Source organism: Cherax quadricarinatus, chromosome 71, assembly GCF_038502225.1.
Source record: "Cherax quadricarinatus isolate ZL_2023a chromosome 71, ASM3850222v1, whole genome shotgun sequence".
In the NCBI taxonomy this organism is placed as follows: Eukaryota; Metazoa; Arthropoda; class Malacostraca; order Decapoda; family Parastacidae; genus Cherax; species Cherax quadricarinatus.
The window spans coordinates 17691609-17708637 of record NC_091362.1 but is presented as its reverse complement, the minus strand read 5'-3'; the positions used below and the strand labels follow the sequence as shown (position 1 = coordinate 17708637).

At 37.1% G+C, this 17029-nt stretch overlaps 1 protein-coding gene across 7 annotated transcripts in view; it reads left to right on the top strand.

The window, feature by feature from the left end:
- ewg (DNA-binding protein Ewg) overlaps positions 1–17029 on the top strand; it is an 82680-nt gene that overhangs the window by 11313 nt on the left and 54338 nt on the right. For 5 of the 7 annotated variants that reach the window (XM_070100091.1, XM_070100093.1, XM_070100092.1 and 2 more), the window contains exons 5-10: positions 1161–1285; positions 7153–7269; positions 7943–8138; positions 12487–12599; positions 13215–13319; positions 14013–14186. In XM_070100091.1, the coding sequence (XP_069956192.1) occupies positions 1161–1285; positions 7153–7269; positions 7943–8138; positions 12487–12599; positions 13215–13319; positions 14013–14186 (830 nt within the window). The remainder of the gene's footprint in view (positions 1–1160; positions 1286–7152; positions 7270–7942; positions 8139–12486; positions 12600–13214; positions 13320–14012; positions 14187–17029) is intronic. The other 2 variants (XM_070100095.1, XM_070100094.1) reach the window with 1 other exon arrangement.

Sequence of the window (17029 nt, the reverse complement as noted above, 5' to 3'; positions counted from 1 at the left end):
ACAAACAAAAAGCAAATATATTTTAATCTTAAGTAAATATTGTATATAATAAGTCCAGCTACATTTTATGATACAGAACTCAGAGGACACTTGTTAACACAGCTTCTCTCGTACTTCATCATGCACAAGTTGGTAAAGGGAAGGGCAATTGAAGAAATCTCAAGAGCTCTGCATGGTGTTGTCCTTTCTAACAGCTGTTATGTGGTATTATGGTTTCTTTTGCTCATATCCTATTTTATTCTTGAAACTGACATATCTATTTTATTAAACTGGATGGTTATTATTTTATGTTTTGTGATTAGATTTTTGTTCTTAAATGCATGCTAATACTATTTTATTATTAGATATCAAGCAGGTACACTTTTTGTGTGTGTGTGTGTTTCCCTCTGCTTTATTTTTGGATATGACAGTGCCTCTTCCCAGGGAAGCATCTTCAACTGGAAAGCCCTGTGATTTGAAAGTTCATTCATGCTGACACACAGATCTGCTTCCTTAGTGCCCCAGACCCTGGTTCTCCATCAATATCCAATGCAGAAGAGGATAAAAATGGAGATGAATAAGCAGGAGAGAAAAAAAGGAGAGGAGAGAGGAAGAGGAAAAGAGAAAGGAGGGAAAGTGAAGAGAGGAAGAGGATTGGAGGGAGGGAGGAAGGAAGGAAGGAATCAGGGAAAGAATGGAGAGGGAAATAGGGAGGAAGGAAGAGGCATTTGTTTCTAAGATTGTTAATATTGTTTGTAGTGTGGGATACTGGGATAAGACTGGTCCCTCGTTTATCCAAATATAATTTTACGCTTAATATTTTTTTTAATTATGGAGGGAAGAAGGCATGTTCTGAATATTTTTTTCATAGAAAGGTTTTTTGAGTCATTTACTGCAGAATTATTTTGAGATTTTTTTAGTTAGCATGTTTTTTTTTTTATTTATTTTTTTTTTTTTTTTTTTTTTTTTTTTACATTTCATTTCATTTTAAATCTTCATTCACTTAGTGATTTTTATGTCTGTTATTTATTTGTATCTTCCATTTCTTTAAAAGCCACTTGAAAGCTCAGTGTCAGTATCATTCGCCAGAGAGCATTGCCAAGAACTTGCCCAACTCCCGTTCCCTCCACCGAGGAGAGGACAGGGCTTTTTATTCGTTGTTTCTTCCTTGCATGGTACAGGACCTGTTGGGGTTGCTGCAGCTGCTGCTATTGCCTCTGCTAAAAAACGTAAACGACACCACAGTTTTGAGCTCAACCCATCAATACGTAAAAGACAACAGACTCGACTCTTAAGAAAATTAAAGGTGGGTTTCTATTTTTGGTTGCACTCAAATTTTTTTTTTTTTTTGTTTGTTTCTTTTTTGAAATGAGCATTGATCATATACAGCTTCTTCCCACTTAACGACGGAGTGCCGTTCCTAATACCGCATTGAAAAACGAGGAGCATACTATAACGGTAGTGGGTTTATGTCAACCATCTTTGATATTGCTTTAATGTCACCCTTGCACCATTTATAACATTTTTAGTATATGTTTAAATGTTTATACAGTAGTGTACTGTATATTATAATAAACAGAATAGAGGAAATAAGCTCTAAAAAACATAATTTAGGTATGCATACTGGTTAGAGAGCCCGTTGTAAGTCCGAGTCATCTGTAAACGAGTACGTCACTAAGTGAAGAGAAGCTGTATTACAAAAAATTAATTAAAATGGTTTACCTATTTTGCTGTAAAATTTGCAAATGGAGGCTAGATGTAATGTATTTTAACTATATCTACTACTATTTACCATTAAATGCCCCTCAGGGGAGGTTCCTAGATTCTTGTATGGAGCTTCAATTCTTTTGAATAGTTTTGTGTGGATTCAGTTCTTTGAATAGTCTGAATGCCCTCCATTTCCTGTGGTGCTATATGATCCCTGTGGATTTAGTGCTCTCCCCCATGCCATGAATGTAATAATGTTTACCATTAAAAAAATGCTTGTCTTTAGTTACAAGAGCACTAAACTACAGACCAGTGTCACTGACATGTATAGTATGCAAAATCATGGAGAAGATTATCAGGAGAAGAGTGGTGGAACACCTAGAAAGGAATGATCTCGTCAACAACAGTCAACTTGGTTTCAGGGACGGGAAACCCTGTGTCACAAACCTACTGGAGTTCTATGACATGGTGACAGCAGTAAGACAAGAGAGAGAGAGGTGGGTGGATTGCATATTCTTGGACTGCAAGAAGGCGTTTGACACAGTTCCACACAAGAGATTAGTGCAAAAACTGGAGGAGCAAGCAGGGATAACAGAGAAGGCACTACAATGGATCAGGGAATACTTGTCAGGAAGACAGCAGCGAGTCATGGTGTGTGGCGAGGTGTCAGAGTGGGCACCTGTGACCAGCGGGGTCCCACAGGGGTCAGTTCTAGGACCAGTGCTGTTTCTGGTATTTGTGAACGACATGACGGAAGGAATAGACTCTGAGGTGTCCCTGTTTGCAGATGACGTGAAGTTGATGAGAAGAATTCACTCGATCGAAGACCAGGCAGAACTACAAAGGGATCTTGACAGGCTGCAGACCTGGTCCAGCAGTTGGCTCCTGGAGTTCAATCCCACCAAGTGCAAAGTCATGAAGATTGGGGAAGAGCAAAGAAGACCGCAGACGGAGTACAGTCTAGGGGGCCAGAAACAACAAACCTCACTCAAGGAAAAAGATCTTGGGGTGAGTATAACACCAGGCACATCTCCTGAAGTGCACATTAACCAAATAACAGCTGCAGCATATGGGCGCCTAGCAAACCTCAGAACAGCATTCCGACATCTTAATAAGGAATCATTCAGGACCCTGTACACCGTGTATGTTAGGCCCATATTGGAGTATGCGGCACCAGTTTGGAACCCACACCTAGCCAAGCACGTAAAGAAACTAGAGAAAGTGCAAAGGTTTGCAACAAGACTAGTCCCAGACCTAAGAGGTATGTCCTACGAGGAGAGGTTAAGGGAAATCAACCTGACGACACTGGAGGACAGGAGAGATAGGGGGGACATGATAACGACATACAAAATACTGAGAGGAATTGACAAGGTGGACAAAGACAGGATGTTCCAGAGATTGGACACAGTAACAAGGGGACAGTTGGAAGTTGAAGACACAGATGAATCACAGGGATGTTAGGAAGTAATTCTTCAGCCACAGAGTAGTCAGTAAGTGGAATAGTTTGGGAAGCGATGTAGTGGAGATAGGATCCAGACATAGCTTTAAGCAGAGGTGTGATAAAGCTCACGGTTCAGGGAGAGTGACCTAGTAGCGATCAGTGAAGAGGCGGGGCCAGGAGCTCATACTCGACCCCTACAACCTCAACTAGGTGAGTACACACACACACACACACACACACACACACACACACACACACACACACACACACACACACACACACACACACACACACACGCACGCACGCTTGCTGGAAGTCCAAGCCCCTCGCCCACAAAACCTCCTTTACCTCCTCCCTCCAACCTTTCAGGGACGACCTCTACCCCGCCTTTCTTCACCTACAGATTTATACACTCTCCAAGTCATTCTACTTTGTTCCATTCTCTCTACATGACCAAACCACCTCAACAACCTCTCTTCAGCCCTCTGACTAATACTTTTTGTAACTCCACACCACCTCCTAATTTCCATACTACAGATTTTCTGCATAATATTTACATCACACGACATCTCCACTGCCTCCAACTGCCTCCTCGCTGCAGCATTCACAGCCCGAGCTTCACACCCATATAAGAGTGTTGGTACCACTATACTTTCATACATTCCCTTCTTTGCCACCATAGATAACGTTTTTTGTCTCCAAATATACCTCAACGCACCACTCACCTTTTTTCCTTCATAAATTCTATGATTAACCTCATCCTTCATAAATCCATCCGCTGACACGTCAACTCCCAAATATCTGAAAACATTCACTTCTTCCATACTCCTCCTCTCCAATTTGATATCCAATTTTTCTTTATCTAAATCATTTGATACCCTCATCACCTTACTCTTTGCTGTGTTCACTTTCAACTTTATACCTTTACACACACTCCCAAACTCGTCCACTAATCTTTGCAATTTTTCTTTAGAATCTCCCATAAGCACAGTATCATCAGCAAAAAAGTAACTGTTTCAGTCCCCATTTTGTATTTGATTCCCCATAATTTAATCCCACCTCTCTCCCGAACACCCTAGCATTTACTTTTACAACCCCATCTATAAATACTGTATATTAAACAACCATGGTGACATTACACATCCCTGCCTAAGACCTAGTTTTCCGGGAAGTAGTCCCCTCTCTTCTACACACCCTAACCATTATTTTTATGTTTGGAGGGATATGTTTGGACTTCCAGCAAGCGTGCATGAGTGTGTTAGATAGGAGTGAATGGAGATGAATGGTATTTGGGAACTGACGAGCTATTGGAATGTGAGCAGAGTAATATTTAGTGAAGGGATTCAGGGAAACCGGTTATTTTATATAACCGGACATGAGTCCTGGAAATGGAAAGTACAATACCTGCACTCTAAAGGAGGGGTTTGGGATATTGGCAGTTTGGAAGGATATATTGTGTATTTTTATACGTATATACTTCTAAGTTGTTGTATTCTGGGAACCTCTGCAAAAATAGTGATTATGTGTGAGTGAGGTGAAAGTGTTGAATGATGATGAAAGTATTTTCTTTTTGGGGATTTTCTTTCTTTTTGGGTCACCCTGCCTCGGTGGGAGACGGCTGACTTGTTAAAAAAAAAAAAATGCTTCTAAACTGTTGTACCTGGGTGCCTGTGCAAAAACAGTGATTATACATGAGTGAGGTAAAAGTGTAGAATGATGATGGGAGAATTTTCTTTTTGGGTCACCCTGCCTCGGTGGGAGATGACCGACTTGTTAAAAAAAAAAAATGGGTGTCTAAGGAAAAAATCCTTATCAGGGATGCATTAGGGTTGTAAGTGGTGATCTACTGTTTCAGTGTGGGTTTGTCAAGTGGGGGATACTCAGAATGACAAAATGTTTATTACAGTTAAGATTTCTATCTTGTTGACAATGTCATTTGCTTAATCTATATTAGCAAGTAATTTATACTTAATCACTACGGATGACTGTTTATAAATAGGTAATTTAATCAGTACTTACTATTGTTGATTACCTCTACTATATACAGTGGTCCCTCAATAATAGTCGGGCTCGATAGTTGTCCTTTTCGGAAATCTTCGCATTATTTTAGTCCAAACATTGGCTCGCAAATGGTCAGTTGACTCGCTAATCGTCGTTCGTTCTGGACGTGTACTCACTGCTCTGAGCCGCCTCGGCCCCCCTTCCCAGCCAGTTTGCCATTGTTTACCAGTGAGCGACAGTCCCCTCACATGTTCATATGAAATATTTCATAATATTCCATTCATTTTAGTGCTTGCAAGTGCTAAATAAGCTACCATGGCTCCAAAGAAAGCTCCTAGTGCCAAGCTTTTGGTAAAGAAGGTGAGAAATACAATTGAATTTAAGAAAAACATCATTGAACAATACGAAAGTGGCGTATGTGTGGCTGAACTGGCCAGGATGTATAACAAATCCCATGCAACCATATCTTCCATCGTGGCCAAGAAAAAGGAAATCAAGGAAGCTGTTGTTGCAAAGGGGGTAAATATGCTGACAAAAATAAGTTCACCAGTACTCGAAGAGGTTGAGAAGTTATTATTGGGATTACCAAAACTGTTGTCCAGAGAGCTGAGGAAGGGTTGTTGAGGTGGTTCGGACATGTAGAGAGAATGGAGTGAAACAGAATGACTTCAAGAGTGTATCAGTCTGTAGTGGAAGGAAGGCGGGGTAGGGGTCGGCCTAGGAAAGGTTGGAGGGAGGGGGTAAAGGAGGTTTTGTGTGCGAGGGGCTTGGACTTCCAGCAGGCATGCGTGAGCGTGTTTGATAGAAGTGAATGGAGACAAATGGTTTTTAATACTTGACGTGCTGTTGGAGTGTGAGCAAAGTAACATTTATGAATGGATTCAGGGAAACCGGCAGGCTGGACTTGAGTCCTGGAGATGGGAAGTATGGTGCCTGCACTCTGAAGGAGGGGTGTTAATGTTGCAGTTTAAAAACTGTAGTGTATAGCACCCTTCTGGCAAGACAGTGATGGAGTGAATGATGGTGAAAGTTTTTCTTTTTCGGGCCACCCTGCCTTGGTGGGAATCGACCAGTGTGTTAATAATAATAATAAAATAAACGAGAAGGAGGAGGAAGAGAGATGGAAGAAGGTGCCTTCTTCAGAAATTAAGGAGATTTTTGAAATGTGGGGTAGGATGGAAAGATTTATGGAGAAACATCACCCTGAGAAGGATGTTCCAAGTCATATTGGCAACTTGTACAGTGACAGAGTCTTGGCCCATTTTAGGGAAGTTTTAAAGAGACGCCAGAAACAGAGCTCTCTGGACACTTTTTTTTGCGAGACAGGACTCTAGTGACTCAAGCTGGTCCTAGTGGCATTAAGAAACAGAGAAGAGAAGTAAACCCAGAAAATGACTTGGTACCTAAGGTGTTGATGGAAGGGGATTCCCCTTCCAAACAGTAACTAATCCAATCTCTCTCCTCCTCCAGTCTTCCATACACTAAGAAGAATTACCAATAAAGGTAAGTTTTATTCTGTTAATGTTTCATTCATCATGTCCCATTGTATTGTTTATGTACTACATCTATATTTCATGTAAAAAAAAATTTTGTTTTAATACTTCTGGGTGTCAGGAACAGATTAATTGTACATTATTTCTTATGGGGAAAATTGATTCGAAAATCGTCTTTTTCGATAATCGTCGCACTTTCAGGATTGGATTAACGACGATAAACGAGGAACCACTGTATGCTGTAGATCATTGGTTATCCAGTTCCTTTTGGGACTGAGGTGTATTGGATTTTCAGTGATGCATGACGATAATTTTTTTGTGGTTCCTTTATTTTGCATACTTCTTTATCACATTATCTGTTTAGATGCTGGATCAAACAAGATTATCAGATAATGTTGGAAGCTGAGTAATGAATCGTCAGATAATCGATGATCCACTGTAAATAGGTAATTTAATTTTTGCTTTCTTTTGTTAATTCCCACATAATGTTCTTTTGAAATGCATCCATTAAATATTGTTTTTCTTTCCCAGGCTACAATAGATGAGTATTCTACAAGAGTTGGGCAGCAGGCAGTGGTAGTCGTTGCCACACCTAGTAAATCGGGAAATAATTTCAAGTGCTTTGGTGCGAAACCTCTAGAGGATGTAGTAAGTTTATATTCATCACATGGTTTTATGTAAATAGAAAAGCTTTATATAAATAGAAAGGATCAATTAAATATCAAGGAATAATTAGCATTCTTCAGAAAGTGTGTTAAATGCAAGGTTTGCATGCTAGTTCAAGGCCTCCACACTCATTCTTCTGGCCCATGGACAACTGGAGCATATTGGGAGTTTACATATTGCACTTATATTTTCATTGACAGTCATGGATGGTTCAGTAGATGTAAGGGTTGAGGAAACTTAATAATGGTGTGTGAAGAAATTGATAATGATGACAAAAAATATTAACAAATTTATGATAATGTTTGCTTTCATTATTAAAATTGGTAATTGCAGGTTTTAATCACTTTATGCAGGGTTCATTTTATACAAATTTACCAAAATTGTGCCCTCTTGTTCTCCTTTCATCTATTTTCTTGTATCTTTTCATGGTCTTCGGTGATAGTGATCATGTCTTTTTCTTCTCGTACAGTATCAGTATCAGTTTCTTTTCTTACAGTACAGTGTTTTATATACTGTTTACATACCGTACTGTGTTATCTACGTTTATTAAAGCAAGATCCTATTCCACAGGTGCATTTTCCATTTACCGGATGTATGTGCTGTGTTGAGGTTCAATACATTTTTATTAGAAGCCTGTTTATTTCTCCCTTGACAGGTTAAAACATTACGACAAATGCTGATGACCGAACTGGAAAGTGCATTAGCTCAGCAAGCCCCTCCTCCTCCTCAAGATGACCCATCCCTTCATGAACTACCGCCACTTGTTATAGATGGAATCCCAACCCCGGTTGAAAAAATGACCCAAGCACAATTAAGAGCATTTATTCCTCTTATGTTGAAGTATTCCACAGGTACACTTTCCTGGTATATTATGTTTTTTTAACAATAAAGCTTTAAATTTGGTAATAATTAGTTCATGATTAACAGTCAAAGAAGGATTTTATATAATGAAGATTGGTTTCAAGTGGCATGAAAGATTAATTATGAAATTACTGGGATGTTTATAATTTAATTTCTGAACTTTTTGCTGGTATTAATTAGGTGTAAAAGTCTTATTATTTTTTATTAGAACCTTATGTCATTTATAGCACACAGTTGAGTTAAAGGGATCATTAACTACAAACTTTTTTAAAAATGTTACTTACCGAGTGCTTTTGATTTCATGGAAGAAAAGGTGAACCATAGAATGTGTGGTTTGAATATCATGTCTAGAGGTGTCAGAGCATAGGAATTAAAAGGCAGTGTGGGGTCACCAGGGGTATAATTCAAAGGGTTGAGGACAGGTTGTTAAGGTGGTTAGGACATATAGAGAGGAAGGAGAGGGATAGGCTGACAGAGAGGTTGTATAATTCTGGGATGAAAGGTATGGGAGAGAGGGGTAGTCACAGGAGTGGCTGGAGGAAGGGGTGAAAAAAGAAAAAGCTTTTAGATTTAGGGGCTTGAGCATCCAGCAGATTTATGCGAGTGTGCTAAATAGGAGTGAATGGAGAAGAGTGGTTTTTAACTCTTTCAGGTTCAGCAGGCCCTCTCCTAAACTTGTTCTCAGGGTTGGAAATTTTTCGAAAAAAAAAAAAAAATTCTTATGAAATGATAGAGAATCTTTTTCCCAATCATAATGACACCAGAAGTATGAAATTTGATGGAAAACTTAGGGAATTATGCTCTTGCGAAGTTAGCCGTCCTGCTGATGTTTATGCATTGGCGATTTTGCCCACTTTGAGCCCTATTTTCGGCCAATTCCAATGTACCAGTCGACAAAAAATCATAACTATTTAGCTAGAACTCCATTTTTTCTATTGAATGAGTACAAGAAACCACCCATTTACACATTTCAACCATCCAATAGAGTGGTCAGAAATTGGCAATTTTGCCAATTTCACACAAATTTCAAAAGATGCCAATTTCCAAATGGGGTCCAGAATAAAGAAGACAGACATTCCTGGCACTAAAATAACATTTCCTCTCTTCATTAGTCACATCCCCAGGCTTCTGTTACATTTCTTTTGCTTTCCACTTTGAATTTTTATTCTCACATAAAATAGAAGATTTACTGTTATGCAGACTAATGCAGTAATGTAGAAATGGTGTAGAAATGGTATAAATAATATCAGCACACTTGTGAAAGAATATTAGACTCACCAGTTGATGTGTACTGGTCGTGTGGCATGATTCGTTTATTTTTTAACTTTGGCAAAAATCGAACATTTCTGCTACTTTGAGCTTAATTTCAAGGTACTTTTCATTGTGAAACCAATCAAAATCATATTAATTTCTCTAATATGTCTTCCATTCTATAAAATGAGACCAGGAAAAGTAGAATACAATCATAAATAGCATATGAAAATACCCTGCAAATTCGCTGTTTTAAACCAAAAACACGGTCGGAGTTTTTTTTTTTTTTTTTTCTCATTTTGCACTGTGTGCTGCAGGAATTTTTTTATAGACCCATTCTCTCATATGTAGCCCTACCAGCTTTCCCTCGCTAGATTTGAAGGCACTAGAATTTATGCGTACTAGTGCAGCACCAACCCTGGCGTGCAAGCCGTACTAGTACGGCACCAACCCTGAAAGGGTTAATGGATGTGCTGTTGGAGTGTAAGGCAACATTTTTGAAGGAATTAAGGGAAACTGGTTAGCCAGACTAGTCCTGAAGGAGGGAAGGGCAGTACCTGCACTCTGAAGGAGAGATGGGATGTTGCAGTCAGAAGGTAATCTGAATTGTGATGTCAGCACAATTCTGGATAAGATATTGTTTGAATGAATGATGGTAAATGTGTTTCCTACTCTAGGTCACCCTTTCCTTGGTGGGAGATGGCTGTTGCAGTAAAAGAAAAGTGTTAAAGCTGAATTATAAATACGTTTTCTCAGTTTTTAATCAAATGCAATGACATTTTGTGTATATAAATTTATGCATGTGTTGACATTTCATGCTTGTTTGGTAGAGATTGGTCGTGTCTAATACATAGTGTTTGAGGTGGAGCAGCGGAGGTTCAAATTGCCCAACTCCATTCTCACTTTCCACTACAGAACCCAGGCATGTATTAGCCTTCAGTGTAACCTTTCCACAGGCATCTCCCGCTGTACCCTCAATAAAATAGCATATGTAAAGATCATTGTCAAATACGGTGGGAGATAGCGGCAGTCACTGTTGCTGTGTAAGTTGTGTTATGCCAGATAAGCTTTGAGAGGGAAAGGTAAGGAATGTGAGAAGAAGGGATTTAATGAAATGGGAGAGCTGGAATTGGAAGAAGGTGGAGAGAGAGACAGACAGAGAGACGGATTGACTTACTCATCTGAGTACTGTATATTGCTTATAATTTTATTGAAAATAAAATGAAGTTAGATATGGAATATTATGGTTTAGGAACACATCTCTGATTTTATAGTATGAGTTTGTGTGGGGAAACTAGATTCAGAGTTCTGAACATTTAAATAGCATAATATTTTCAGAAACACGTTAGGGTAAGATGGGGATACAGTATTCGTGTTTGCACTTCCCAGGGAAAGAATGGATTTCATAAGTTATTGTTTTCGTTTATTAATTTTTTTATTGTATATGTTGAACTTGAGATAGGCCAGCATTCTTCATGTGCCTTCCAAACACTGCCTCCTACATTTTTATTTTCTCTGTTGTGACTATATCAAATACATTTATCATTGGGACAGAATGTATTTGATGTAGATGTGGCAGGCTCCTGTTTGATGCGGTAATGTCAAGAAATATGCTTACTGATATTCTTGGAGCATAACCTTAGTTAACTCCTTGACTGTCGCAACCCCCAATCCTGAGGTGTCTCCTGGTGTCGCAAAATTTAAAAAAAAAAAAAAACTTTTTTTCCTTTGAAATTATAGAGAATCTTTTCCCGATTGTAATGACACCAAAACAACAAAATTTGATGGAAAACTGACGGAATTACGCTTTCGCAAATTTAGCGACCTCGGCAATATTTACAAATAGGCGATTTCGCCCACTTTGAGCCCTATTTTCGGCTAATTTCATTGTTCCAGTTGACCAACCTCATAGCTATTTCTTTAGAACTCCGTTTTTTCTATCGATTGAGTACAAGAAACTGCCCATTTACCAATTTCAACTACCCAATAATGTGGTCAGAAATTTGCAATTTGGCCAATTTCACGAAAACTAAAAAATATGACAATTTCAAAATAAGGTCCAGAATGAACAATGCAGACATTCCTGGCTCTAAAATAACATTTTCTTTGTTCATCAGTCATGTCTCCAGGCCCCTCTGATATTACTCTTGCTTTCTATTTTGAATTTTTATTCAAACAAAAAATAGAAGATTTACTATTATGCAGACTACTGCAATACTGTAATAATTGTATAAATAACATCAACCCATTCATGACTGCATATTAGAATGGCTAGTTGGACATTTATTGGACAATGACATCATTTGATTACTTTTGAACATCGGCAAAAATCAAACATTTCCCCTACTTTGAGCTCCATTTCCAGGTTCTTCTTATAGTAAAATCAATCAAAATCACCTCTATTTCTATAATATGTTTTCCATTCTATCATATGAGACCAAGAAAACTAGAATACAACCATAAATACTATACGAAAATAGACCACAAAGTCGGCATTTTAATTAAAAAAATGGCCGGAGTTTTTTTTTCTCATTATGCACTGCGTGCTCCAGGATTTTTTTTATATGGTGCACACTGACCACACAATCCCATTCTCTCACATGTGGGCCTACCAGCTTTCTCCTTGATTTGAAGCCGCTAGAATTTATGAGTATATATACGTCAAACACGGTACCTCGTAAGACGTATATATACGACTGCAACAGTTAAAGGGTTAAATACTATACCATATCTAACATGATTTGATTTTACACACCGATTTTCAGGAATGTAGTTCCAGCGTTTAGTAAAAGTATACTGTGCATTCTTTATTTCCATCATGGTAGTGGCTCATGGTTGGCTACATGCCACTGAGACTGCCACCAGTTACTATAATTTATGTATTAACTTTCATCCAGAGCAATTGTAAAAGTTCCTCGGAATTTACATTCTTCATGTATGCCTGACCTTGAATTATGCCTGGTTTTAGTTAAGCTCAAATTAGATGGGATGAAAAGAAATTGAACAGGTGGGGAGTTGAACCCATGGCAGTGGGATGATTTAGGTACTGTAGAACATTTTTTCTCAACTGTATGCCAAATCCTCCAGGGAGAGGAAAACCTGGATGGGGAAAAGAGTCGACAAGACCGCCTTGGTGGCCAAAAGACGTCCCGTGGGCAAATGTGAGGATGGATGCCAGATCAGATGATCAAAAACAGAAGGTAAATTAATCTTATGAATGTTGTATTAAGTGGGGGAGGGGGGGGAAAGCATCCATATCAAAAACAGCTTTGAACTCCACTCTTGAAAATTAATAACTAATCATAAGTAATATTAAAATAAGAATTTATACAGCAGTAAATTGTACATTGTAAGTTTATAGATAAAATACTAAATAAACTGTCTACCTGGAGTCTTCCTGAAGGGTGCTCCTGGGGTGAGCACCCCTGTGGCCGTGGTCAAGGACTGGGCCATGGGGGTACTAACCCCAAAAACACCATTATTGTTGCTGCATAAATTCCTATTTTTATATTATGATTAATTATTAATTTTCAATTGGGTGAATTTACACTGAATTGACCATTGTGTTAGTGCATTTTGTTCTGATTACATAAATAATGTAAAAATTAACATTTAAACTTTTAAATATCTATAAGCATGCATATTTCCTTATTCCAGCAAAACTTTTATTTGCAAAATTGTTAATGAACTGTGTTGATGCCTCTTTATTTATCATGCTTCTCTTCAGAAGCAAATTACTTAATTTACCCCATCATATTATTAAGAGGTATTTACCTTATAGAATTATAATCTCAGTAAGCTTTTTCATTGTGCAGGTTTCTTGGACAACTGCACTCCGGCAAATTGTTGTCAACTGTTACAAATACCATGGGCGAGATGATCTTCTTCCAGCATTTAATGAAGAGGAGGAAAAACATCAGGTGGAATATATGCTATTTTTTTATATTGTAATGTAATGGTTAACAGAGATGTTAAATTCTTTTTGAATGTTTTTTTTTTTTTTTTTTAATATACATGTATGTATATAATTTTTTTTGTAAATATGAAGGCATGCATATGCAATTGTATTGTTAATCTTTTACATTCTTAATAAGTCTTTGATCTGTGGAATGGTTCAGGGAATCAGGTGGCATGAGTTATAAGCAACAGTGATTGAAAACAGTTGATCAGTAGATATGTGAATAGGGCACTTATTAAGCACTAGCAAAATCTTGGGTTTAGTGTGCCCCAAACTCCACAATGCTCCTTCATGTATATTCTCCCAATATTTCTTGAACCATTTGATAGTAGGATCATCTAAGGCATGCCACATTATTAGACTTGCAGTGAACCAGTAACATATTTACACCTTTGAGTTCTCCTTGGTAAGCATTTGCTGATTGCTGACAATTCACACTTAGTGTATTGGAGACATTAGCACAGATCAGAACCTAATTTTCTTTTGATTGTTGATCCCAGTCATTGATTTCTCATTCCTACTAACATTAAAATCTTTTTACATTTCACTAGATTAATTTAGTCTCTGTCTATGAAATTTTAAAACCTGTTGTCATTATACATATATGATACATACAGTTTAAATTTAGGATAATAAAACAACATAAAAATTATAGGTTGGAGGGCAAGCAAACTCAGTGTACTCTGGTCCAGTAGTGCAAACTATCAGTAATCCTGACGGCACAGTATCTATTGTCCAAGTGGATCCAAGTAACCCTGTAATTCAGTTACCAGATGGAACTACAGCACATGTTCAAGGAATTGCCCATGTAAGTTGGCAATATTCGTCTGTAAGTTAAAAGTAATCATGCGTTTGAATTATATGAATATTAATATGAATATATTGTACAGTAATTTCAAGATGCTATTGCACTGACCTTTCAACAAGGCTTCACTAAAGAGTGCATCAGGTCTCGATAATATCAAAATTTGTTTATGCATATATTTTCACATTGTAGACCATCACTTGTTTAGTAATTAAATATAGTAGCATTTTTTATCTTTTTATCATATTTGAAAAATTTTCTAGAGTTTTGTATTCACTATACTAAATAAAATTAAAATATGCTTGATGATTTGTATATCCAGCAATATGGAAAGGTAAAATTTTTAAAATGTGATGGTTTTGCAGTATATTGGTGTGTTCACAGCTTGAAAGATTGATATTATGAGCAATAGTTCAATAAATTAAAGGCAGTAACATATGTAGGCCTTAATAGCTCATAGATATATAATCCTACTTTTGCACTTTTTCATTCTTTACATGGACTTTTCTGGAATAACTTTACTGTTTCCTTTCACTTTCCTTATTTCAAAAGGTTTTATCAGGTTCTAAAAGGGGAATGTATTTACTTGAGGTAAACTACAGAATAGGGGAGGGTGAATAGATAGATGTGATGAGGCATCTGTGGAAAAGAAGTTTATGAAGGCAGATAGTGGAATGTAACACATTATAGTGGTACCAGTACTTTTATATAGGTGTGAAGCATGGGCATTAAATGGAGGAAGCTAGAGACAGTGGAGATGTCATGTATGAGAGTAATGCTTGGTATGGATATTGCCGAGAATTCTGTAGATATTAGAAGACTTGGTTATGTTACCAAACCTTTTGAGTAGCTATTCTCAAAGAGAGATGACACATGAACTATCTGGGTGATTCCCTATAAGGTGAAGAGAGTTAAAATAGATTAATTGCAATTTTTTTTAACATTTAGTTATAATCTTAATTCCATGTTACTAATGAATTAATATAATTTACAATTTCTTAGGATAAACATACCTCTGACGGTACAAGTAATAAAAGCTATAAGAGTATGTACATTACTCTATGGGACAAATGCATCATTTTGTTTAATCATGAAGTGTTCTAATAAAAAACATTTTTGAATTTAGTAATGGGAAATGGGGTTTGGAACCATGCACTTCTCTATGCTTAATTAAGTTTGCTTTGAATGAATTTGCTCTGAATGTGATGTTTTTCCATGAACACATTTACTGTCCAAAATGAGGGAGTACTGTTTTTAACATTGCTTAGATGGCACTGAAGGATCAGATGGTACAGGCATTGAATGCAGGGCATATTGCATTCTGTAGTAACATAATGGCTGTTACATAAAATTTTGATACAATTTTAAAGTTGTGAATACATCATTCTACCTCATCACCATGCCTTAATTATTATTTTTATTACAAATATTTAGTGCAACAGTATTTTAATTATTTAAGAAGACAATTACTAGTGTGTGATATATTTGATGTGTATATTTACAGTACTTTAAGTGCATGCATTTGGTGTTTGCTTTTATTTTCTAACCCAGGGCTGGAGTGCATTTTATTACTTATTGTTTTCCTAGCTGAGTATTGCTTCTCTCATGCAATAGTTAAGATATGCATTATTTCTAGTAGTTTTATCAAAGTAATATGCTAAGATTTCTCAGCTGGAAGCCTCAACATGTGCTTATTTACACAAGCTTATTAATAAGCTAGGAGTTGGTTCTCCAAATTCATGGTGGTTAGGTTGATAAAGGTCATGTGAATCAAGACACTACTAATACAGGGTGACCCTGTAATTCATGGTTTGGAGATGTGAATCTTGAAACTTCATAGAGTAGAAAAATCTGCATTAGTGAATAATATAAAAGTTTTATCACATTTCTTTAAATGTTGTTCTTATCTGCTTATTATTGACATTCATGATAAAGTTTGAGTCCATTTTGAATGAAATCCTAAGGTTAATTATCAGTTAAGGTGTTGTGTATCAACCAAATAAGCCTGGGCACCGAGAATAATCGAAGAGATCTGTGAATCTGCCTTCAGTCAAACATTATACTGTACCATCAGATCACATGGATTACAAAGCGAGTGAATTTTGTGGTTTGACTGTACCATTAAACTTTGTATATTATAATGCCTTCTTTTTAGGGAGGGAACACATTTTGTGTGCCAAAGACCATATAACTTGGTTGTTTTGGCTTTTGGTGCTCTTGTTCTTCAATAAACCAGATTGGATAACACTAAAAAACATGAAAATATTTAAAAAAATCCTTTAGTTAAAATGTTAAATAATCAGTATCATCAAATTTTATAGTAGTACTGTGAATTTTGATACAATAACATACTGTGAGTGTGAACAGGATATAACATACTATGAGTGTGAGCAGGGTAATATTTTGTGAAGAGATTCAGGGATACTGGTTAGCCGGACTCGAGTCCTGGAGGTGGGAAGTACAATGCCTGCACTTTAAAGGAGGAGTTTGGGATATTGGTTGTTTGGAGGGACATCTAAACTGTTGTATCTGAGTGCCTCTGCAAAGACAGTGATTATGTATGAATGATGGTGAAAGTGTTGAACGATGATGAAAGTTTCTTTTCTTTTTGGGTCACCCTGCATCAGTGGGAAATGGCTGACATGATATAAAAAAAAATACACTTTTTCAGTTGAAAATAAAAGACACAATCGTGAATATGAAAGTAACCAGCACTTATGCACAGTAAGATGCTAGTAAGGTATCCAGTGGTGTTATAACATTGCTTTGTAAAAGTCTTGTATTTAATCTGCATTAAACAATTTATGCTTTAGACTATATTTACAGAAAGGTATAAAATTAGTTTGACTACTTTACCACAAATGCCA